The following is a 26,106-nucleotide window of genomic DNA, read 5'->3' as shown; positions in this document are numbered from 1 at the left end:
AGCTCAGGTTTACCTTGGTGGAAAAGTTTTAAGGCAAGGTGAAGGAAAAGGAGTTGGGTTTTGCTGGAGGGTTTCGATCCAGAGCTTTATTCCTGGCCCACAGGCCTCTGAATCCAGTAACAGCTCTAACAGAACTTTCCGAACCGCGTGGTTGCTGTTCCTTTTAACCCTGAGGAGAGGATCTCACCAACCAGGTGCAGGGCAGGCAGGTCTCAGGTGAAAGGGACATCTGGATGGCCCAATGGCCCCCAGGGATGCAGAGCATCTTTTGAACTCTGCCAATCACTCAACGCCCTTCTGGAATGCCAGGACTGACAGACAGCTCTCAGCAGGGGTCAGGGTGGGGGAAAGGAGGGGTGATTGGCACCTGGGGAAGGACCGAGGAAAGCTATGACATCACACTGCAACAATACATCTTATGGTTCCTTGTGTATTTCTCCTCAACAGATGCTTGTAATTCCCATTTATTAAAACAGGACAATTACATCAATGATACCGTTCAAACTCCCCGTCCAAAGTGTTAGTTAAAACAGTCTTCGAGCTAGCTGGTGGTAGCTTGACTTTACTTTTCAGACGTCTTTGAGCTTCTTTGGTTATCTCTCATCTGGATGAGGTCTGGATGTTCTAGTCTGTCCTTCGGGTTCTTTCACCAGGCCTTTAATTCTGTTGACATGAGTCCATACTCACTCTGTGTTTTGCACAGCTGATTCAGTGGTTAGCAGTACCAGGAGCACTTCCACGTAGAGTTTGATCCTTGGAATCTGAATCTGAAAAGAAAGGAGGAAGAATTCTTTCTATTGGTAATGATTTTTAATGTTGGAGAAGTTAGGAGCAAAAGAAAAAAACAAGCAAAAATAAATTCTGGATGTTTCAAGACGAAAACATGCCTTGAAAACACCTTTCAGATGGTTCTCTTTTTGTAGCCTTCTCTTTAAAATAATCTCAGAACCTTTCCAAGCCTAGGTGAAAGTAATAAATTCATAAAGGTTATAATACACTAATAATATTGTTTAAACAAACTCAGAGAAATGTCTCTAAGAAAAAGACATTACTTAGCAGAAGAAATCCAAGAAAATATTTTTGCCAAAGGATATATGTAAGGTCAGATTTTTTTTACTCTAGACCTATTTGACTTTTTCATAATAGCAATGAGTATATCATGTCATAGTGCTGCATAAACTCCTTCAGAAAAAAAAAATTCAGAGAGGAGGGGATCTATTAGATCTAAGTAACACAGTAACCTTGATGTTGGTCTGTTCTCCATGCAGTCTGTAGCGTAAGGGGTCCCTAATTCTCATTTTCAAAGGCTAGAATAAGAAAGTAGGATCACATGGTTTCAAACAGTACATGGTCTTAATTTATTGATGTGGTAGAGAATAGTCAGAAGTTAAACAATATATTCCCTATCTAATTTGAGAATATAGCACTTACCAAATTATCTTAGACATCTATCTGGGGAGTTTACAATCACCTGTGTTTATTGCCCAGTCAGTGCCCTCACTTTTGTTTGAACTTCTAGTCATGAAGCTGCAAGTTCAGCATGCTAAGTGCTTTTGAAAGACATTGAGATTGCGCCAGGGCTATAAATTTGCAGTGCTGCAGATCTGTAAAAGACACTCTTATTTCCCACCAAGGCTGATAATTAGGTCCATCTCCAACTCTTGAACAAGCTCTACTGAGAGAAAAGCTGCACCAACATAATCACAGAAAAATACACTTTTGGAAGGACTTGAAAAGATAAATATCTTTTCCTTGAGAAGAATACTACCACCTCAACTTTCACAATGTTTTATTTGATTTATAATAAGCTAATTTTACAGAGTGATAGATCATTTCAAGCACTACTATGAAGTAAGGCTAATTTTGCCATGCAATCTTCTGAAAAAGCACAACAAAAAATCAGTTTTGGGGGAAAAAAGAAAGATAGGAAAAAAGGATCAACCCTGGTCAATGACTAGATCTATAAAAATATTCTTTACCATATGTATCAGTGTCCCTGCAACCTCTATAAAAAAACCCAATACCTAGTGCTGTGTTGGCAAAATAAAAATATTGCCATCTTACACTATCATACTGGTTGAATGAATCATATCTCAGTAACTTCAGTGGTAAATTCTTTGACAATATCCTAACACAAAGACAATTTAAAATTATCAAACCCCCAACAAATAGTGTGAGTTCTAGTAATTTTCCCCATAATTCTGCTGTATGGTGTTTGTTGAAAATATTTACTTTAGCTCCCATCCTGAAAAAGGGAATCCAAACTTACACTGTAAATAGAATGGAGATAAAAGTACAAAATTGAGGTTACCTCTTAGATTTCAAAAGAATTGGCACCTTGCAGGTTAGGTCAGCCACTTTTTTGAGCATGTGGGCCACCAGAAATGGAGACTCTTTTCTTGGCCTGTTTATGGCAGGCATCTTGCATGCAGGAGAATTGTGGGGCTGTTCTGCAGCTAGGTGCAATGAAGCCCACTCTTTGATGGCATTGGTGGGCACTGGGATGTAGGATATGCTAAGGCACATTTGTTTCCAGGCACTTGTTGCTGTGTCAGACAGCCTAATTAATACATGCTAAATATGCGCCTGGACTGTCCCCCCACCAGCAACATCTGCACAAGAACAGGGTTGCTTTTTTCTGGAGAATATGGGCAAACTGGCTTACCCAAGCACTAACAAGCCCTGTTTCAGTAGCTGATGTGGATTTTATTTTTCTGGTGAATTTTGTCCCATTTGTTACCTGAAAAGGGGGACATTGTGAGGAAGACACAGTTGATGCCCAGGAGGGAATGAATGGTGGGCAGTTAAGAAAATGTGGCTGAGTTCCTTGGCATACTGTTGGAATGATTCTGGGGGAGGGGGAGAAGTGGAGTGGTTTTGGCAGTTTCTTAGCCGGAAAGTCATCAATATTTTTCCCAGCTGGGAACAGAGACAATTTTGTGGCTTTTTCTTCGCTTTGCACCTCTCCTGTGCAGCCATTTTTAACATGGAGCTCTGCCCGCTGCAGGCTTGTATGCCTGTTGCTTGCAACAGAAAAAGAAAGTCCCAGCTACTCCACAGACACAGACTTCACCAGCTCTGTCTCTGACAGAGACCAGCACAGTCTGTGTGGGTGCCTGGGGCAGTCGACCCTTCTGCCTTCTCCCTCATCTGAGTTATCACCACCACCGCGAGGTCCCGCTCTTGCTTTGGAGTGCCGCCTGAAGCCGTGAGGGAGGTACTACAGCCTCTCTGCCTCAAGGCAAGCCAACCGTGTCCCCTGCCAGTTGTTGTTGTAACTACATCAAAGGGCAAATTGCTAAATGGGCGGGAAAAGGCTGTTATTGGATTTTCTTTCACTTGCTTTTGCTGTTGCTATTGTTGTTTTTGTCTTGTTTTATATATATAGTCTAGTAAAGAATTATTATTATTATTTTTCCCATATTTTTTGCTTGGAAGCCACATAATTTTGAAATAATAACAATTTGGAGGGAGGGGGTCATCTTTTCATTCCAGGAAAGTTCCTGCCTTTCTTAGCAGACATGTGTCTTTTAAATGAGGCAGTAGCATTGGTTGCTGAGAAGACCTTTACAGGAGCTTGACTTATTCTTTTCCTCTTCAATTATGTGATCGCGGGTCTGAGTTTTGCAGCATCCAGCAGAATAGTGTCACCCCTGCCAGTGTCCTGTGCTTTGGTCTGTTGGGTATTGACATGGGTCAGCAAAGATGAGAGGGCACTGACTACATGGTCAAGTACTTCCAGCTGTCCTAAATGTTCATAAGTTTGGCAGAATGGGAGGCAATATGGTTATTAAAACTCATTACTTGAAATAATCAGGTACAATGATTATTCAGACTTGTCATTACCAAGGCGCATACTAATTACTTCATTAAAAAATGGCTACATTTTTCCATTTGCTTCCAAAGGACCAGTTCATGCTACATAGAGACATCAGTGTGTAGTTCTTTATATTAGAAAACCATGCAATGTTGAATTCATTGGGTCAAGTGCAGCTAAATACTGCTCTCTGTGAAAGAAAGTTACAGAATCCAGCCTGAAATTCTCCAGTTGGTTTGGCCAGACTTGGATGCCATATTTCAGGAAATATTAAAAATCATGTGAAGAAAGTTATTGAAGTCTGACCTCAAAAATGTACAGCTGCCAGCTGTCCAGGATAGCCATAAAATGTATAGTCATTAACTGATGAAAACTGATGACAAAAGCTATATTCTCATTTTCATAGGAGTACAAAGTAAAACACTTATCTCCCAGGAACTCATAGCTGATATTGATATTGTACTAACCCCCTGTAATTTCTGGGGCATTTTTTCCATGATACAATAGATATAGAGAGATAGGTCAAGAATGTTTTATCTAAGGTATCTTGGAGACTACACTACACTACTAGGAAGTTATACAGTAGAACACAACACATTTGCTTGCATGTTCTGTTAGTACCTATTTCCTGAGGCAAAAAATATGCCACCTTGAGAGATTCATTGAGGACAGTAGATGGCAAAATGCTAACTTTCTTGGCTGTTGTTTCACTTAGAGAGCAGACACATTTTCTCTATGCAGTTGGCATGCAAGCTGTTGGTAAAGCTGGTTCACTGACAATTAGTCAATGAGGGGATATTTAACATGAATGTGGGTTGGTCCACTGGTTGTAACACCATTACACGTAATTCCTTATAGTTACTATCAGAATACTCCTTTCTGTCTTTGCCACTGCCTATATTTTAACTGGAGAAGAACCTGGCCACCTTTAAAAAAGGTTTCACCTGATACTGTTTAACAGAGTTATGTGGTCTATCTGATTTGATCAACACTACATGTTGCACAGTGCTGTATACTTTCCATTTGTGTTAGGGTCTCAGAGTCAATATTTTTTTGTTTTGTACATCCATTGTGTTATTCTCCATATAAATCAGATTTTATGCTCAGTATTTCATCTGGATTCCACTACATATCACACCATAAACATGTCAAGTGCTAATCTCCTTTGTCTGACAGTGTCACAGCAGTCCAGTCATTCCTTGATTTGAACCAGAAAAAAAACTTGCCGTGATTTGTTTTTTTTTACCCACTGCTTAGATTTTGTAAATTATTTTAAAGAGCTTGAGATACCTAAAGAGCAAATTGAACAAGATAAATTATAAATAAACAACAAAAAAATAAACATCTTACTCATTCACAATGTAATAAATACTCAGGTCATGAAGAAATTATGTCAGGATAGCCTTGTTTCATGGACTATTTCTCTCCAAGCAAGCAGTGCCTTCCATGTCTATGTATGTTCTCTAAGTATTGCATCTCAAATGAGCAAGAGGCTAAAAAGGTCTCCTTAATCCCTAAAAAATAGTCTAAAATGGTAACACAGTGCCCCAGATTGCAAGGCAAGATGTATTCTATTTGCCATCTGTATGGCAGTTGTCTTCTATTAAGTGGGCAGTTTTCCTTATCTGTTCCACATCCACTCCTCCTTCTGGGAGGGGGGAAAATCTGCTGATAATAGGCTATTGAAAGTCACTGCATGACTGATAAGAACTAAAGCATCCCATTGTGAGAGGCTCTGCCCAGAGGGAGGAGCCAAGCATTCTACCCAGATATAATCTGGAGATTCTAAAATACCAACACAGCTTTTCCACTAGATTTCCCAGAAAAACAGCAGCTGCCTCTTCTTCCACTGGATCATCTAAAGAAAACTACACCCTTTTCTACAGGATCCCTGCTCCAACAGAACCACACCTGAGACTCCAGGAGAACTGCAGCCACATTTCCAATTGGACTGCTACCAACACCCTGACCACCACAACCAGTCAGGTTGTGTTCTGATTCTGTCAGTATTGTTTTAGTTTACTGCATTGTTTATTTTATCCTTTTACTTTCTTCCCTATTAAAGAACTGTTATTTCCTGCTCCCATATTTCTTGCCTGAGAGCCCCTTAATTTAAACATTTATAGCAATTCAGAGGACGGGGGGGGTTTACATTCTCCATTTCAGGAGAAGCTCCTGCCTTCCTTAGCAGGCACTTGTCTTTCCAAACCAAGACACACAGATAATCTATTTAATGACCTAAACATGGATTCATTTTTATTAGAAACTTCGGCCAAAAAAGCAAATGGTCATGCTGTAAATAAGATCAATCAATCTTAAATAGCATCTCTATTTTTTTATCCGTTTGTAATGACTTTATTATCAACCACTTTATAGTTTAAGAGAAGAAACTTAGTTTTGTTCCTCCTTCCTTAGATCTGGTATTACACAGGCTGATGTAATTATCTATGTGAAAGATTTGGAAAGTCTTTAGTAGGCCCACAATGAGTTGAAGAAACAGAACATTTACAGACCCAGCAAAAAATTTTCAATCAACAAGTTTTTTCACAGCAAATGGCAGAATTTGAAAAAAGATATTCTAACTTTTCAGTGGGAATATCAAGACATCCGAAATGGTTCAGGTTTTCTCAGGAGAAGTAAAAATGTAATTTCAGCACTGTCTACTTTGTCATATATTAAAATATATTGGTTTCTCTAGATTGTTTCAACTCAAGTCTTGGCAATACTGCCTTTGTTTGAATCAAAGCTTTGCTTCAGAGACTACATTTAGCAATGTATATTTCATTACTCTTTTAGGAGTGGATGACATGTATTTCCTCTCTAACTATCCTGTGGTAGTGACAGGACAGCAGTGTATGATGGGGAATGATACCTAATTTACTTTTCTCACAGAGAGGTGTAAGACTTGAACTGTTCCAGTGAGTGGCTTGCAGCAGCCAAGACAGACAGAAATGAGTGTGAAAAATCCACAGAAACAAGACACAATACCCCAAGTATATTTAGATAGGGCATTATAGACAGGTGACACAGAAATGTTGTGGGTTGGGGTTTTTTATTATTAAACACCAGATTGAAACATTTCAATATTTCTGAACTGAGATGTTCAGAAACTTTAAGTTTTCAAAGAATTTGGGGATCAACATATTCAGCTTTTCACTTAAATTTTCTGACTGTTTAGTGACTATTTTCTTCTGTTAGGAAGTGGCTAATATCACTTCTAATGAGGTCAGTAAAATTTTACCAATGTAAAATGATGGGGATAAGCTTTTCTTTTGGATCTGGCTGAGAAATTAAAAGGGTGAATAGTGTTTCTGAAAATACACCTTTTTTTTTCTTTTTTTTATTGGTGAACTGAACCTCTTGAAAACTCTGACAATGCTGAGGAAACAGCATTGAGTGTGGGTAAAATTAATAAGTCTATCGTAATCCATGCTTATTTTAAAAGATCTAATCAGCAGTGAAGGAGGCCTAGAAAACTATGTTCCTGAAAGAGCCAGACAGAAACAGAAAAGGACTGCAACAGGAAATTAATGAAATATGAAAATGGAAAGACATCGCTCAACTCTGAAAATCTTTAGTCTCTCTCACCTCCCTCTCCCTTTTTCGTCCAGGTTTCTCATCTTCCATATTTTATCTATAACTTTTCTCCTTATCTCTTTCCCATTTTGTATGATATGATAATACATATCATACTAAATCAACTAACTTTCTCTGCTGACTCAGAGAATATGAAGAAGTAAACTGACAATGAGAAAACCTCTCAAGTATTCTCTAACTCATATTAAGGAATTTCTTCCTTTTCTTCCTCAAGGAAAATGAGAATTATTTAGAGTGCTTTATCATTGAAATGGCTCAGTGATAGTAAACCAAACAGTTACCATTAAGTAACTGAATTCATCCAACACCACTATCTCTGGAATCAGTGTTTCAATACAGTCTTAAATGTCCAAAAGTGCATATGGTCTGCCTTATTCTGGTATTTCTTCTGGTATTGTCCAACAGTAAGGAGTCTGGAATTCACTAAATTGTTCGTGGAGAGGTAAATGCTGTGGAACATCTCTAGACCCGAAATTTTGTGATGGCTTGATGCTGGCTAAATACCAGTGCACCCACTAAAATAATTTATTAATTTTCCTTTGCTCTAGTTAAGCAGAGGAGCGGGAAAGAAAATTCATGGGGTGAGATAAGGATTAGGAGAAAAACATTTTAAGGGCAAAACAGGCTTAAAACTTCAAAAGGTAAAAAGAAACACTTATTAACAGAATTAAAAGAGGATAATGAGAACTAAAACTGTTAGAACATCTTTACCCCTCCTGCTCTCCCCCACTCCCTTCTTTCCTGCCCACAGGAAACAGCTCAGGGAAACAAAACATGGGATTTTTAGTCAGTTTGTCACTGTTATTCAGTTCACTCAGGGAGAGAAGTTTATTTTGCTATGCCATGGGGTCTTTCCTACAGGTAACAGTTCTCTGTGAACTTCTAACGTGGTTTTAATTTTCACGCCTAACAGTCTGCCCAGAACCCGCTTGCAATGTGAAATCCCTTCCAGAACTTACAGTCTTCTCAGACCTGCTTTTCATGGACTATCACACACTGTTAGATACTGTAGGGCAGTGTAGAGTCCTGTACAGTGTAGGATACTGTAGGGTAGTTTTACAGGAGAAACACCTATGGAAGTAATACAAAAGCTTCTGTGTAACTAACGGTCTGTAAAACCACTGAGAAGCTGTACACACCTCTGTGAAAAACACATGTTAAAGATGAAAAATCCCGGGAAAGCTGTCTTTCTCTTCCAACCAACAAAAAAGTAACCCCAGCCCCCTGTCTTGACCAAGCCAGGCTAGGTGACCCCAGCCATGGGGCTGGGCCCCTTCCCCTGGGACACCCACCAGCCCCTCATCAGCTGCCAGGGAGGGGAGGGAGTACCACTGGCCAGGCTGGGCCATAGCTACAATTTCTAACATCTTACCACTAGTTCAGTGGTAATTAGCGAACCAAAACCACTACAGGCAGCAGACAGAAGCAGGGGGGCAAGGAGATAAATCAACAGCTACCCCAATCACTCAGGCTGCAGCCAACACCCCAGCTACTCAAATAGTAAACCAAACAGTAAGCCTAAGCCCATAGCTAAACTGGACAGTGAGCCTCAACCAATGGCTGTTGCTCCTACCATGAAAGGTGGAAAACACAACCAAAACTGCTCAGCCAATAGACAATAATGATGATCTGGGGGAAGGACCCTCAAAGCCAAAAGCTGACACAAAACCAGAAGTCGCTATTAAGTCCTTTTCCCTACAAAATCTTCATAGCCTAAAAAAATTACACTCGATGACCTAATAAATCTATAGTTAGTTAGTTTGTCCATCTTTAGAATGCTACAAGAAAAGCTACAATTCTAAACAGTACTGAAGTGAGGCATTTGAGATCCCTGTCACGTTATCTGATTATTGACCAAAGAATTATGAGGGGGGCTGACCCTCACAATATCTGGGCACAGGTCCTGAAAAGTGTAGCACAAAGATATCCATGTAACAATTATCTCTATATGCAACAAACCCAGTAGAAGACCATAGAACAAGGGATTCAATGCTTGACAAAAATGGCAATGGCAGAGATTGTCTTCTCAGATGACCTAACACTATAAATCCAGACTTGGTACCATACACATCCATAATGTAACTTGTATGACTTGGGCCACAAGAATATGCTTCTGCTTTAACAATATTAAAGAAGATTTTATTGTTTGTTGTATTGCACTAAATAGTTTATTTAGTTGTTGTTTTGCACTGGTTGATATGAAATTTGCAATGAGTATGTTATGTTATGTCATGTGGATTGTCCCTTCTCCCATCACATGGTCTCTCCCTCATTCACCCCCCTGCCCTGTACCCCTGGTGGTCTGCCCCCCTGGCTACCCCTCCCCTCGCCCCTCCTCAATGGTATCCCATTAGCTAAGGTCCTTTTCTCCCGCCCCCATTCCTTGGGTGTAAAAGTCCCCTGCAATGAGGCAACGCCCTCTTTTCTACCCCGGGGGGTCGCCAGAGTCTGAGGTGTCCCTTCCCAAGCCAATAAATAGGACACTCGTTCCCACATGGAGAAGAGCATTTCTCGTCTTTTGCTTTCGTCCGTGCAAGACCATGCGGGCCATCCATAGCTAGCTGGAGTGGACTCAAACAACAGCTCGAGAGACACAGATTTTACAGGTGGCACCCCACGTTGTCATCTCCCACAACGGTCAGACGGCACGAAGAAGCTGGTAATTCACATGAGTGGATTACGTTAGCTTTTGGGACTTTCACTTTCCTCTGACTTCTTCATCGCCTTTTTGTCGGCAAGAATGCTAGAGGGTGGAATTGGGACCTCGCCATGCACCTGGCGTACTGGTTTCGGACAAGAACTTCCTTATAGCTGTCCCAGCCAACCAAAGTCCCCGACAGGGGTAAGTATTCCCTGTGTGTGGTTGTGGGACTCCAGGGGGCCCCCAGAGGGTAGGGGTAAGCTCCCGGGGCAGGGAAATGTCCAGTCCCGAGAGTGAGGGTTTGTGTGTCCTGTGGGTCTCTTTTTGTGGGTCTGCGCAGATCCACGCGGGCGGAGTGGCTCTGGTGCTGCGGCAGCACCTGGGCGTAGTTCCGGAGGCTGCGAGGTTCCATCGGTCGAGTTCTCCCTGCATGCAGCTCTGACAAGTGGCGCCACCATCGCACGCAGTGTGATTCAGTGGCGTGGGCAGGTTTCGGCACAGCAGAGGAGTGGGCATTGGCCAAGTAGCTGCGGCTCGTGTTTTTTGCCGTGAGTGGTCACTCCCGGGCAGTGGTGGACTCTGGCAAGCGGCAGCGGACCGTCACGGGTGGCTCCAAGCACCCGCGTGGCAGACACATGGTGCGGGGGAGCCGACTGCTGCCGCCTGCCATTTTAAAAGCTGTGTGGTTTGCACACGAGCAGATTCGTCTTCCCTGGAGAGGAGGTGGGGGGAGGCTGCCCAGATTCTTTCTCGGATTGGCTGTGGAGTCAGTGCTTTCAATTTTTGCTCATGCTGGCTGTAAGGGAGGTAGATTGGGTGCTGCAGAGAGCAAATAGCATCAGAATGGGTGCAAAGTTTTCTGCAACACAGAGAATAATTTATATCCTAATTTCAAATAGCCTAAGTAGTGGAAACATTATGGTGTCCAAAGCAGTTTTGAAACACTTTGTTTGCTGAATATCTTTCCATTTCCCTCAGTTTACCCAGCAGAATGTTAATTCTGTCTCTGCCTGGGACAAAATTGGAGCCTGGTTAACAGCGAAAGAGGAACAGGGAAATGGGACAGTGTCTCAGTCTTTTCCTGTGTTCCTTGTGTCTCAGATAGAAGCGCTAAAGACAGATTTGAAAAGACAGCCAAAGAAAATCTCCCCTCTCACGGCCTCTCCTACCTCTCTTCCTGAACCCTCTGCCCCCGAGCTGAGAGAGACGAGCGAGGCTCCCCGGCAATCACAGGTGTAGTGTATAGTAGAGATAATTCATGCTATATATGTGTATAAAATCCAACTTATGTCTTTGACCACCCTGGCTGGGAGCAGAGTCTTATTTCTATTCAATTAGTTCCCGGACATCGTTAAGATAATATCAAGTCCATTAACGTAAGAATGAAACCTTCCCAGGCCATGAGTGCCGACTTCCCAGGAACGTCTGAGCCGTTCACGAGAACTTGCACCTGGGTAGATTGCATCTACCAACTCAAGCACCGGCACCACTCTGTTACATGTGAAAGAAGGCTATTCTGAAGAAGTTCAGACAGCCATCCGGACATCTGGACTGGCTTTTGTATATTTCTGCATCTGTATGGTCCCAGTTATACATGTGAAGGGACACAAAAGAACCTTCTGTCATTTCTGCCTCAGGCAGAATAAACGGGATATAATCTAGCGGCATGAAGCAGGCGGGGTGAACCACTGAGGAGATGCTGGCACTCTGTCAGTTGGATCCAGGTTCACCCAGTGCCGACTTCCGGGGTTGACGCTGCCTTGGCTATGGTGGTTTTTTGAAATTCTATTTTTGCTGTTGATCTAATAAATCTTTGTTAAATTTTTTCATAAATTTGGCTGCTGATTTGATCATTTATAACAATTTGGTGAAACCCAACGTGATCTGATACTGGGGTTTGGGAACCCCTTTTCCTACTCGGGGGACGCCCCGCTGAGTTCAGTGGCCCGAGCAGGGATTAGATTCTGAAAACAATCAGATCCACAAAAAGACCCACAACCGGAGCCGCGGACCATAATTGGAGCCGCGTGCTGCAAACAGAGCCACAGCCAAGGGAGATAGGGGGCCCAATTCTCAGCTCCAGAAGATCTAGAGAGATTTCCGAGACCCAAGGTTTTTTAATCCATAAAATTCATCGTGCATGAAGAGATCCACGCAAGAAAAAGAACTGTAAGTATTGTGTGGTTGAGTGGAGCGTGATCGGATGTGTGTGTGAGATGTGACATTGTCATGAGGCGAGTGTGGGCCCCCAGACTGCAGTTCCACCATCCCACAAGGGGCGTGGTCAGTCAAGGGGGAAGTGAAAGGTTTTTGTTTGAAACACAGGAGGCCTGGGACTCAGGGAGAGTCTAGGAGGAAAACTGATCATGTTTGGGATCAGGAGGTGAGAGACGAGACTGGAAAATTCCAGGAACCTGTCCACCTTCTGAAACTGGAGAAAACAGGTAAGGAAAACAGCTCAAAAGTCAGCAGAGCAGTTTGCTGTCCGACTTGGTCAGGCTGGCAGCTTTTTGCAAGCCAGAAAATGCGACATTGGAGAGAAAAACGGGACTCGAGATGAACGTCCCGGTGAAATGAGAGAAGGTAAGAAAAATTGTAACTTTCCTTGAGAAAATGGGGTTGGGAAAGAGCAGACACTAGAAGAAAACTCAGGAGAAACCCTCTCGAGTCCCTGAAAGAAGTCTACCAGAAATCCCCAGAGACAGTTCCCTGAGGTAGATGCTGGAACACTGGGACGAGAACCCATGGAGGGTGGGAAAGTCCAAGGAGAAAATGATCCATTTTTGTATGGAAAAATGGGGAGGGAGGGAGATTGGACAATATGTGGTCTGGCTGATATTCGGCATGTTCGAAACCTGGACTTGTGAGTCTTTGTTTGACCATGTGGCCAGCTGCAGCCTGTGGGATCCTGAGGAAATCGAGTACACTGACATGTGGAGGCATGCTTGCTCGGGTCTATACCCCAGTGTGAGCTCGCCAGCGCGTGACGAAAGCAGGGAGGGAATGGGAACCGTTGGAAAATCTTCCACCCCCTTACCTTGTGGCCCCGCAACAGCCCGATGCCTCACAGGCACAAGCGGTGCTAGGGATGCCTCCCGAGGCAGGGGCTCCGCAAGCCCAGGCGACTGCACCGCCACCGCCACCGGAGCAGGCGGTGGCATCCGCTTTCCCACATGGCCACGTGGCTGCAGCACAGGCATCTCTGAAAATCGAGGAGAGAAAGGTAGACGTCTCCAGGGACGTCTCTCCCCTAGCACATCGGACAAGGCGGAGAACGAGGAGGTCGACCGTGGGGGAGAGTGGGGACGAGGAGGAAAAACCCGCTATCTATCCCTATGGGAGGTACCAACAGCTCCAGGGCTGATTGGATATGTCTACACCCCGATTGACACCAGTGATGTAAGGGCATTCAAAAAGGCAATGGGAAAATTAATGGATGATCCTTTGGGGGTGGCGGAGAGGTTGGATGAATTTTTGGGAACCAGCAAATACACCTATGAGGATCTCCAAGCGATCTTAAGATCGCTGTTTAACAACAAGGAGAGGAACATGATCCGGTCAGCCATGATCAGGGATTGGGAAAGGTGGAATCCGAATGGGGGAGTCGGGGAGGAGCAATGGCCAAACCAAAAGCTGTCTTGGGAAGCCCAGACGGAGGAGGGGAGGCAAAAGATGATAAATTTAAGAAATATCGTTATTCAAAGTATCAGGGAGGCAGTACCGAAAGGGCAGAACATGAGCAAGGTGCTCCAGGAATGTCAGGGGAAAGACAAAACCCCTATGGAGTAGTTGGAAAGACTCTGAAAAAGTCTGAGAATGTACTCAGGAATGGACCCTGATTCCCCGGTGGGGATGGTGTTGTTAAAAACACAGTTTGTGGTGAAATTCTTGGAGGATATTTGAAGAAAGCTGGAAAAAATAGACAGATGGCAGGAGCAGGGATTGCAGGAACTGTTGCGGGAAGCTCAGAAAGTATACATGCACCGGGATGAGGAAAAGCAGAAGATTCAAGCCAAGGTCCTTGTGGCAGCAGTAAGAGAGGCTCAGAAGCAGGAACAGGGGAAGGACATGGCAAAAAAGGCACCAGCAAAGAAACCGGGTCCGTCTCAAGAGAAGGGCTCGGACGAACAGAAGCGGGATTTGGAGTGGTTTTACTGCAAACAGAAGGGGCACATTAAACGGAATTGTCCCAACAGAGCCAACCAGGCAATGTTTCAGGAAGATTAGAGGTGTCAGGGGCTTTTCAGTCTGGGGTCCAGAACATCTAGGGAGCCCTTGATAAAACTAAAAGTGGGACCCTACAAAGAAGAAATATGGTTTATGGTAGATTCAGGCGCGGAATGGACAACAGTGCTACAGCTACCGAAGGGGTGCTCTCTGAGCGATGATGCCATGATGGTAACTGGGGAAAAAGGGGATCCTTTTGAGGTTCCAATCATAAAAAATGTAGAAATAAATACAGGAAACAGAAAGCACAATGGTAATATTTTGTTGGCAAAGGACGCGGACTTCAACATACTGGGGCGAGACATGATGGCTGCTCTGGGAGTGCGGTTAGCGGTGGAGAATATTCGGCTCAAAATAAGACTTTATAGCCTCACTGTTCCAGATGAGGAAAATATAGACCCGAGGGTGTGGCATGTTCCGGGGGAAGCTGGGAGGCTGGACATAGAACCAATTCAGGTGGAAATTGAAAGACCAGAAGACCCCATATGGGTCAAAAAATATCCCCTCTCCATGGAAGGGAGGAGGGGTTTGAAACCAGTGATTGATGAATTAATAAAGAAAGGCACACTGGAGCTGTGCATGTCAAGGCATAACACCCCAATTCTGGCAGTCAGAAAACCAGATGGCAGCTTTAGGCTGGTGCAGGATTTATGGGCTGTGAATCAGAGGACTAAGACTTTGTTCCCCACGGTCTCAAATCCTTACACATTGCTGAGTAATCTCTCTCCGGAGGACACTTGGTACAGTGTAATTGACTTAAAGGACGCTTTCTGGACTTGCCCTCTCACCGAGGACAGCCGCGATTATTTCACATTTCAGTGGGAGGACCTGGAGACGAACAGGAAGCAGCAACTCAGGTGGACTTTGTTGCCTCAGGGCTTCGTGGACTCTCCAGACTTATTTGGACAGGCACTTGAACAGGTTTTAAGTCATTTTGTACTGACTGGAGGGAAAAAGCTTATACAATATGTAGATGATTTGTTGGTCACTGGTCAGGGGGAGGGGGAGGTAAGGGCAAGCACAATTGAGCTTTTGAATTTCTTGGGAGAAAGGGGATTGAAGGTTTCAAAGTCAAATTTGCAGTTCACAGAGCCAGAGGTCAGGTACTTGGGACATTGGTAGACTAAGGGCAAAAAGAAACTGGACCCGGAAAGGGTGGCAGGGATTATTGCCCTGTCACCCCCACAGACAAAAAGGGAGGTCCAGCAGCTTTTGGGATTGCTGGGATACTGCCGGCAATGGATTGAAAGTTACAGCGAAAAGGTGAAATTTCTCTATGAGAAACTCACCACAGATCAGATCAAATGGACGCAAAAAGATGAGGAAGAATTCAGGAGAGTCAAGGAGGCACTCACAGCAGCTCCAGTACTGAGCCTCCCAGACGTGAGGAAACCTTTCCAGTTGTTTGTGGATGCTAGCAATCACACAGCACACGGGGTATTGACGGAAGACTGGGCGGGGATCAGGAAACCTGTGGGATACTTGTCCCGGCTTTTGGACCTGGTCAGCAGGGGTTGTTGGCCCATGTGCTTGCAGGCGATTGTGGCTGTGGCTTTGCTAGTGGAAGAGGCAAAAAAGGTGACCTTCGGGGCACCTCTGGTAGTATTTGCACCACACAACGTGCGGGGCATACTACAGCAGAAAGCAGACAAATTGCTCACTGATGTGAGGTTGCTAAAATATGAAGCCATTTTGATTCACGCACAGGACTTGGAATTGAGGACAACAAGTGCGCAGATTCCTGCGCAGTTTCTGTTTGGAGAGGCTGCAGAGAAATTGGTTCATGACTGTGTGGAAATAGTCAAGTTGCAAACCAAGATCAGGGAGGATTTGGAAGAAGAAGAATTGGGCAAGGGGGAAAAGTGGTTTGTATATAGGTCAAGCAGAATAATTGAAGGGAAAAGAAAATCGGGATACATGGTCGTGGATGGGAAAACAGGAAAGGTGATTGAAGCAGGTCCCCTGAATGCGAGCTGGTCTGCATAAGCATTGCGAATTGTATGCAGTTTTGAGGGCATTGAAGGGACTGGAAGGGAAAAAGGGAACAATTTTCACTGATTCAAGGTATGCCTTTGGGGTGGTTCACACGTTTGGGAAAATTTGGGAAGAGAGGGGGCTGATCAACACGAGGGGAAAGGAACTGATGCATGGGGAGTTGATCCCGCAAATTTTAGAAGCTTTAAGAGGGCTGGAGGAAATTGCAGTGGTCCATGTGAAGGGGCATCAGACAGGAATTCAGTTCTGGACCAGAGGGAACAATTTGGCAGATCAGGAGGCCAAAACTGCGGCGTTGATGGAGGTAAGTACCCCAGAGATCGAAAGGGAAGAAACCCCTGTCGACGCCCCCCCCCAGCTCTCCCAAAAGAAATTGAATGCTATGAAAAGATCAGAGGTGAATTGAAGGAAGGTAAGTGGAGGTTACCTGATGGGGGGGAAGGACTTTACGAAAATTGCACCAGAAAACGCACTGGGGGGCACAGGCCCTGGCAGAACAATTTCTGAAATTTTTTGGGTGCAAGGGAATTTATGAATTGGCAAGACAAGAGCTACAAGGGTGTTTGATTTGTCAAAAGGTAAACAAACCAAGGGCCAAAAAGGCTGCCCTGGGGAGTTGCCTCATTGCGTACCGACCATTTGAAAGAATTCAAGTTGATTTCATGGAATTGCCAAAGGTGGGGAGGTTCAAATTTGTACTGGTAATTGTGGACAAATTGACTCATTGGGTGGAAGCCTTCCCCAGCTCACGGGCTACGGCCCAGACCATGGCCAGAAAATTGTTAGATGAAATTGTACCCCAATATGGGGTAGTGAATTGCATCGATTCAGATCAGGGAACACATTTTTCATCAAAGGTTATTAAGCAAATGGTTGATGCACTGGGCATCCGATGGGAGTACCATACTCCGTGGCACCCCCAGAGTTCAGGACAAGTGGAAAGAATGAATCAGACTTTGAAGGCACAGTTATCTAAATTAATTTTGGAAACAAAGATGTCCTGGCTGAAGTGTCTGCCCTTGGCATTGCTTAATATCCAAACCATGCCTCCTTTAGAGATGGGGCTTTCACCGTTCAAAATGCTATATGGAATGCCATAGAAACATAGAATGCCAGTGGGACACCCCAGGTTTGAGGACGGGCAGATTCAACCATATCTGGTTGCAATCAACAGAAATTTACAGGGACTCCAAAAACAGGGAATAGTGGCACAGAGTGCTCCTCTGGGGTTCACTATTCACAAAATCCAACCGGGGGCAAGGTGTTTGTGAAAGTGTGGAAAGAGGTGCCACTCTCTCCTCACTGGGAAGGTCCTTTTCTTGTGCTCCTGACAACAGACACAGCCATTCGGACAGCGGAGAAAGGCTGGACGCACACATCTAGAGTGAAAAAGGTCGAACAGCAGGAGGAAGCACCTGATTGGAGGGTCAGTTCTTCTCCCGGCGACTTGAAGATCAGACTCCAATGTCCTCGTAAATGACCAACAGCGAGCGGGTAAGTTGTATACTGTCAGATTGTGTATGCTATCTGTTTGTACACTTTAAGTGTGAAGATTGTCAGGGGGCTTTTGTGGTTCATTGCCGAAGGGGACAGAGGCCAAAGGGACTGTGTACCTGGTGTTTAGAGGAGGAGCTTGAATTGACTGACCATATCCTGACCTTAGCCACCAGTTTGGGTATCTTTGAATTGGACTCGCAGGAGTGGTTTCGCATTTTTCAAAACGGGGTGCGTGGGAAGCTTAGATCTCAAGCAGAAATCTTGGACGTGGAGTCCAGAAATCCATCAGGGTCCCGTGCAGTTCTGATGCAATCAGGGTATCACGGTTGGGAGCCTTTAAGAGGAGGTATGCGGCTAGGTCTGAGGGCGTCTTCCCCGAAGAGTACTCCTGCTGCTGCGAAGATGGTCTTCCTCACCACTGGTGGCACCCCAGGGAGCGGAGACAAAGGCAGAGGAGCACGCCTAGTGGGAATCCTGATTGGCCTGAGCCTAGTCATGTGCAGGACACAGAGTCTGAGCACTGAGGTCCCAAGGAAAGGCAGAAGGGAGAGCTCCACGGATGAGTGCGAAAAGTGCACTCAGGTGGTCCCAGTCGCAGGGGACGGGGGACACTCGGCATACCAAGCCCCAAAGGAATGTCTCAGGGCAACTGGCAGGTACTGTTGGAGGAATGACACTTGGGTAAAATTATGTGAATTGGAGATCGGGACTAGGTGTATCAATCCCGACACTGGGCTAAGGAACGGACAGTCAAATGATCACAGGAACCAAAGAAGGAAATGAGACATGGAACAGATGTCAACCCCCATTTGTAACCAGTGTAATTGAACCATGTGGGTCGGGGGGAAGACAGAATCTATTTTCATTGGATATCACCAGGTGAACCCATTGTGTTATAACGCAAGGCTGGAAATATGCATGATGAATGGGAAAATATACTGGATGACAAAGAATATGAAATTTGACAGTAAGATTACCCTGAACAAGGACCCTCTCATATTGGACCTGGCACCGGCAAACGATGCCTACAATATGATAGGGTGGTTTGCTTTGCAAAAAATAAAAATAATGAGGATCCTGAGGGAAAGATGAGAGAGGTAACTCAGGAAATGAAACTAAGGGAGTCAGAATCGAGGCGACAGAGAGTTGAACAGGAACGGTTGAAAACACTGGGCGAGCAGTACGCAGTACTGGAAAGACAATATTCTGATGGGGAATTACCTTCCCCAGACAGAAACCTGTTCATTGATTTGATGCAAGAAATCGCAACGGAATTGAGTTTGTCGAATTGTTGGATTTGCAGCGGGCTGAAATCTGCAGAAAAATGGCCTTGGAAAGGGGAAGGTTTGTCTCCAGAACAGCTCTCGAAATGGGACAATCCGAGGGTCTCAAAATTGGCGCAGAGACCCGAGGGGTGGATTTTGAATCAAAGGGTGATTAGCACAATCTGTGTCAATCGGGAGGGAAGAGAATACACCGAAATGGTGGAATACACACCGTGTGCATCTACCCTGACGGTGAACTCAGATACGAAGAGCAGAGCCTGGCACCCAGCCCCTCCTTTGGGGTATTGGAGCCTGAAAAATGATACAAATTGTGAATGGGATGAAAGAATAGGATTGTGCTGGGTCAAAAGTCCAGGAGCCAACCCTTTCCAATCCTTGGAAGGTGCGAGGGAATACTGGGGAGACCCAGGGAAAATAAATATTAAATGGAAAGCCCCTGATGGAATTTACTGGATATGTGGGAAAAAGGCATACAGTGAGTTACCCGCAAGGTGAAAGGGGTCTTGCCCTTTAGACATGATCCGACCAGATTTTTTTACTCTCCCAAGAACAAAAAGTAATCTGTTGGGGGCTCCATTATATGAGACCCTGAGAAGGGAGAGGAGGAGTCTGAAAAAGATAATACTGGTGATAAGCGGTAAACAAGCTTGGGGGGAGGAAGAGTGGCCAGCAGCATGAATAATCAATTATTATGGGCCGGCCACGTGGGCTCAGGATGGAAGCTACAGGTATAGGACTCCGATTTATCTACTGAACAGGCTGATTAGACTGCAAGCACTTATGGAAATTGTTTCAAATCACACCTCCAAAGCCCTGAATTTACTAAGTCGGCAGCACACCCAGTAGCCAGAATCCTATTCCTCCCTTCTCTGATTCCATGCTTTATCAGACTGATCCCCTCTGTGGTCAGGGGAATGCAGATTGCAATAGTTCCCATAGACTCGGAGGGAGCTTCCAGAGGCGATGCATCCAAGATCATGTGGTTGGGAGAAAGAAAGTATGCCAGCAATGCTGCAGAGGCATTGCCAAAATTCAAGAAACAGACAACTGGAGAAACAAGTAATGTGATATATCAGGGTATCCCACAAGGGGAGTACCGAATAGTGTAAAAGAGTATTCCATTTGTGAGGAACCCTCAACAGTGATGGGTAGAAGTAGAAAGTTAAAAATTTAACAAATTGTAAGCATGAATTAAATTGGTGAAATAAATGGGGAGGGATTGTATTTTATAGTAGAGATAATTCATGCTATATATGTGTATAAAATATTGAAAGATCCAACTTATGTCTTTGACCACCCTGGCTGGGAGCAGAGTCTTATTTCTATTCAATTAGTTCCCGGACATCGTTAAGATAATATCAAGTCCATTAACGTAAAAATGAAACCTTCCTGGGCCATGAGTGCTGACTTCCCAGGAATGTCTGAGCCCAAGAACTTGCACCTGGGTAGATTGCATCTACCAACTCAAGCACCGGGCACCACTCTGTTACATGTGAAAGAAGGCTATTCTGAAGAAGTTCAGACAGCCATCCGGACAGCTGGACTGACTTGTATATCTCTGCATCTGTATGGTCCCAGTTATACATGTGAAGGGACACAAAAGAACCTTCTGTCATTTCTGCCTCAGGCAGAATAAACGGGATATAATCTAGCGGCATGAAGCAGGTGGGGTGAACCACTGAGGAGACGCTGGCACTCTGTCAGTTGGATTCAGGTTCACCGAGCGCCGACTTCCAGGGTTGACGCTGCCTTGGCTATGGTAGTTTTTCGAAATTTTTTTGTTGTTGTTGATCTAATAAATCTTTGTTAAATTTTTTCATAAATTTGGCTGCCGATTTGATAATTTTTAACACAGAGTACCTGGCACTGCCACTGTTTCCCTGGCCTCACATCTCCCTCTCAGTACCCTGGCACTGGGAGTTGTGCGCAGCCTGAAAAAGCACCTTCCCTGCACCCCTCTAACCTAGTTCCTGTTACCCTGATTTCGCGTTCTGCCCCCTCCATCCCCAAAATGGCTACAATCACATGGCTGGCATTCAAGATACTGCTAACCACATGGTCGGAGCCCAAAATGGAGGCATCAATGTGTTTGAGCCCTCAACTTACCCTTTCTCTCCCTACAATCTGTTTCACCCACCTGTCCCCTCCCCCAACCCCTTCCAGTCTCACAACCCCTTCCTTTCCTTGGACACTCCTCCCCCCACCCTTCATGTCCCCGCCCCACATTGATTGTTCAATATTATTCGGTTTTTATACTAAAAAATATTTTGCCTGTTAAATAAACAAATTTTTTCACTTTTCTCCAAAAAAATCTATTCCCAAACCAATTAAGAAAAAAGCCACTTAAATCTATCTTCAAAAAAAAACCAAACCTTTAAAATATTCTCCCAAATTTGTCCTAAACCAAAACAAATACAAGTAGTAATGAAATTACACCTTGGTTACTGACTGTACTTACACTATGTAAACTCCTTTCCTCAAAGGCTTTTTCTCTTCTCTCATTCCTTTTTAATTCTCTACCTTCCTAGTTTCCATCCACCATAACAGGGTCATAGAATGCCTTGGGTTGGAAGAAATCTTAAAGACAATCTAATTCCAATTCTCCTGTCTGGGCAGGGACATCTTTCAGCACAGCCCAGCCGGTTGCTCAGAGCTCCATCTAACCTGGTCTGGCACTCCTCCAGGGATGGGGCATCCACAAGTTCCCTGGGCAACTTGTTCCAGTGCCTCACCAACACCACAGTAAAGGATTTCTTCCTAATACCTAATCTAAACCTATTCTCTTTCAGTTTGAAGCTATTCTCCCAAATCCCATCATTACATGCTCTTATAAAAAAGTCCCTCATCACCCTTCTTGTCACTATGTTCAGGTACTGAAGGGAAGGCAGCAACTAGGTCATTCTGAAGCCATCTCTTCTTCAGGCTGAACAATCCCAACTCTCTTAGCTTTTCATCATAGCATTTTCTCTTTTCTTCCTAAAAGCTCCATCCCTCTGATCATCTTGGTAACCTTCCTTTCAACTCACTCTAACAGGTCCTTTCTGGCTTGAGGACCCCAGAGCTGGATGCACCCCTCCAAATGGGATCTCAGTAGAGCAAAGCAGAGGGGCAGAATCACCTCCCTCAGCCTGCTGGCCATGCTTAATTTGATGCAGCCAAGGACACATTTTGCTCTCTGGGCTGCAAGCACACATTTTTGGGTACTGTCCAGACTCACATCCATCAACACCCCCTATTCTTTCTTGGCAGGACTGTGTGGGAATCCACAAAATCAGAGGGTTTTGGGAAAGCTGCACAAGGCAGGCCTCAAACACAGCAGAACTGTGATTAGAGCTAAGCAGTAGCCAGGAAGTAGGTCAGCAGAAAAATTATTTAAAAAGTAGAAAAGCAAGGACAATAGAACAATGGTCTGTGTTTTAACTCTTGTCTAGAAGAACTCCCTAAGCTGTAGAAAAGTTTATCTAACAAGATATAAGAAGTTTGAAGCTTAATAATGGAGCTCTGTGCATTGTGTTTTAAGGCTTACAAGCAGGTATTGTATTCAAAATAAGAAAGCATTGTTTTAACCAAAGGTATGTGTGCTTACAGTGATTGGATGGAACTATTGTCAATACACTTCTGCTTTGTGTGATTAGTCAAAAAACTTATAAAGTAAGTTGTAACATTAAGTTCTTTGTCTGCTGCCTGGGATGTGAGCTGCTGGCATCTCCCCATTGTCATAACCATGTGACCAGACTGATGCTGAAAAATAAAACAGCTCAAGGTGCATCCACAGCAGTCGTGTCCCGTTTGTGATTTGTACATAGGCCCCCAGCTGGCGATAGACTGCTCTCTGTCTGTTCATCCTCCAGCCTCAGTCAGAGGCAGCATCTTGCACTTGGTTTTGTTAAACTCATGAAATTCCCACAGGACCACTACTTGAGTTTGTCCAGGTTCCTCTGGATGACATCCTGTTCTTCAGGTGTGTCAACTGTACCACCCAGCTTGCAGTCATCTGCAAATCTGCTGAAGGTGCACTGGATCCCAGAGTTCATTGGGATTGACTACTAACATTGACTACTACCCTCTGAGCCACTGACTACTACTACATCCAACCAATTTCTTATCCATTTAAGAGTCCTCTCATCAAATACATTTCCATCCACTCATACCCAATAGCTCAGATCCATCTCTTCCCTCTCTCTAAGGAGAGGAATAAAATGAGAGCTGAGAAATATCTTTTATGTATTGGTTTGCTGTAAATATTGAAATATGTGCACAGGCCTTGCTATAAAAGGAGAGGGACTGGGAGGGGCAGGGGGATCACATTTTTCACAATGCTTTGACATTTCACTTTCAATTCTTATTCCATCCTTACTTCTTGCTTGGTGCATTTCTACACAATAATACATGGGCTGTGTGAGAGATCCTGCTTCACTGAGCATCTTCAGTAAACAGAAGATTTCAAGAGCCATCTGGCTATCCTGTGCCACAACTTGTGGGAATATGATGTCAAAAAGAGACTTTACAGATGTATGATATACCAGCAGATTAACAATGCCATTTTAATGCAGAAATATCTTCAGGATGAAGACCTTGTATTCATTTCTCAATAGCAAAATACACAAAACAAGAACTAAAAGCATCTAAATTAATAAAACTCAAGACTGTGTGCTTGAAATGGTGCCATTTTGAACAAGGAATTTGTTGTACTTAAAATATGATCTTCATCTACCCATAATGCATATTTGAACCACAAAACTGTTAGGTTCTAGTTAGGGTCTAATGCACAAGCTCTGGTACCTCTGGTCATGGGAAGTTAATATCTTTGTTATGTGCTCTGAACATTGTCCTGTGAGAGGACTCCACCAAGGGCAAAAGGGAACGTAGGCCCACACCTGGCCTGGCAAAATTCCATACCTTCTCTGTTGCAGTCAGGTAGAAAAATGATTTAAAAAGGCCGCATAAAATCAGGCCTGCTCTGTTAGATCAATGGCTTGCCTGTCATTTCTAGTACTTTGCAAGTTCCCTTGTGGAAATAATCCTGGTCTGAATAGTTTGTTAACATAACAATCTATTCCTGGGTGGAAAACTACAGCACCTGCATAAACATTAAATCTATCCCATGAGAATCCGTGAAGAAAATATGTAAACAATTTAAGAACAGAGAGATTTGACAGACAAGTACATGGTTTCCTTTTACTAACCAATAGAGTAATTGGCAAGAAAGCTATTAACTAGTTGGAGTCACACACAAGGTCTGTAAAACAGTATAAAAATGAATTATGTGAATAAAGAAGGGCTGTTGCTGCATGAAGAAAATGGAGTCTAACGTGTTTTGTTCCAATATCTATTGACTTATATCACCAGTGATGGTCAGAACATATTAATGTACTGCTGGTGAAGTGGCTGAGTCGATGGATGCATTTAATTCTGCAGCCTCTGCCACACCAGGGACTATCTCTGATTGTATGGTAGGTCTTACAGATGACATGCATTTTTTTTTTTTTTTAAATGCCACAAGCTGATAGCTTCAGAGCATAATCAGAGTCCATAGCTGAGTAGAGCTAAACAATACTTCAGTCATATCAGGAAATATCATTGTCACAAAGGGCTCCTCAATGTCTCCTAAATACATCTCTTTTTCATAAATTTTCTTTCATAAGCCTCTTCTTCTCTACCCTCTCAGTTCCCCTACTATTTATGGCTGAAACTTCTCCTTTTGCCAAAATGTTTCTCCTTACCATATAGGTTTGGCCTCTCAATGTCCATCTGCTTCTTCTGAGCTTCCAAAAAGGCTCTGATGTCAAATCCTTTTGCCACAGAAACACCACTGAGGAAGCGAGGAGGGATTTTTGCGCGGACATCAGGTTCTTCTGCACCAAACCCCAAATTAAGCAGAATCTCCACTGGATCTTTTTCCCAGAACAACAGCCATTCAGTGATGCTGTGGTGAAAACATCAAGATTATTTGCATCACTGTCTTGGTACCACTTTTATCTTGCAGTAGCCCTCATATGGTCTTGTTTTTAATAATTATCTTCCCTTCTTTTCCTCTCTTGTGGGGACTACTGCTGAAGTGGAAGTGGTCACATTGCATTTTGGGTCATGTTGCTAAAAGATTAATATATGTTCCTTTCCCCAGAAAAATCTGGTGGCATTACATCTAGATAGCTTAGCAAGTAGAACATTAATAAAAGGTGTAGGTTCCCAGCTCTGCAGGCTCCCTTTGCTCTAGACACAACACAGACAAGGCATGCTGCAGCTGCCATAAAGTCTCACAGCCTTTTACCTTTCAGAGGATGCAAAGCCCACTGTAGCTTCAGGTAGGTTTTGATTTTTTAAAAATACACTTGAGATCAGTTAACTATTATTGAGAAGATTATTTTAATCTTGTTCAAATAAAGCAGTACATGGCTTTTACAAATTAAGACTTTGACTCCTTATTAAAAATTGTACTCACATTTGTTGATGTCTGGACAGACTAATAACTTGTATTCCTCTCTGGTAATATATGGATGTAACTAACCTTTGGGGTGGACCAGTGGGCATGATCTTGTGCGAAAAGCTGAGACTCCTGCAGCATGACATAACTGGACTTTCTGAAAACTCTAGCAGGGACCTAGTTGGTAAAAAAGCAACCATGAAATATGTTTACTTACATTCTCCTCTGAGATGTCATTATTATTTCTTCCTAGAGTAAACATTTGTATTTTGTCTTAGTTTATTATGATACATAATAATACATAATAGCAATATCTTTGAAGTGGAGTTGATATGAGTGAGGCAATAGGCTTCTCAAGAGCAGTATGTTACAGTAGGTGTGAGAATGTATGTGTAAGGTACAAGTTAATTATAAAGGTGGCACAGTGGCTCACTTTTTGACAGATGGTGAATCTGCAGAACGAGTTGCAGCAGCAGGAGTGGCAGCTGAGAATGATTCTGTTCTTTACTTTATTGTGTCTGTATTTGCTAATCTGTAGAGAAATAACTGCTTTTCAGAGCTCTCACACTGTAAAAGGAATATCCCACACCATGGGATAGTCTTTGCCAACAGGTTTTATCAT

At 43.7% G+C, this 26,106-nt stretch overlaps 1 protein-coding gene across 1 annotated transcript; it reads right to left on the bottom strand.

The window, feature by feature from the left end:
- Positions 1-3,601: 3,601 nt before the first annotated feature.
- ITPRID1 (ITPR interacting domain containing 1) lies at positions 3,602-26,106 on the bottom strand (the record flags this gene model as incomplete). The annotated part of the gene is made up of 4 exons (XM_084207240.1): positions 3,602-3,747; positions 24,784-24,986; positions 25,569-25,661; positions 26,051-26,106. 4 exons carry the CDS (start codon positions 26,104-26,106, stop codon positions 3,602-3,604), a joined length of 498 nt encoding a protein of 165 aa, XP_084063366.1.

Source organism: Fringilla coelebs (genome assembly GCF_963513975.1).
Source record: "Fringilla coelebs genome assembly, chromosome: 1".
Lineage (NCBI taxonomy): Eukaryota > Metazoa > Chordata > Aves > Passeriformes > Fringillidae > Fringilla > Fringilla coelebs.
The sequence above is the reverse complement of the archived record's forward strand: the minus strand, read 5'-3'. Positions and strand labels throughout refer to the sequence as shown.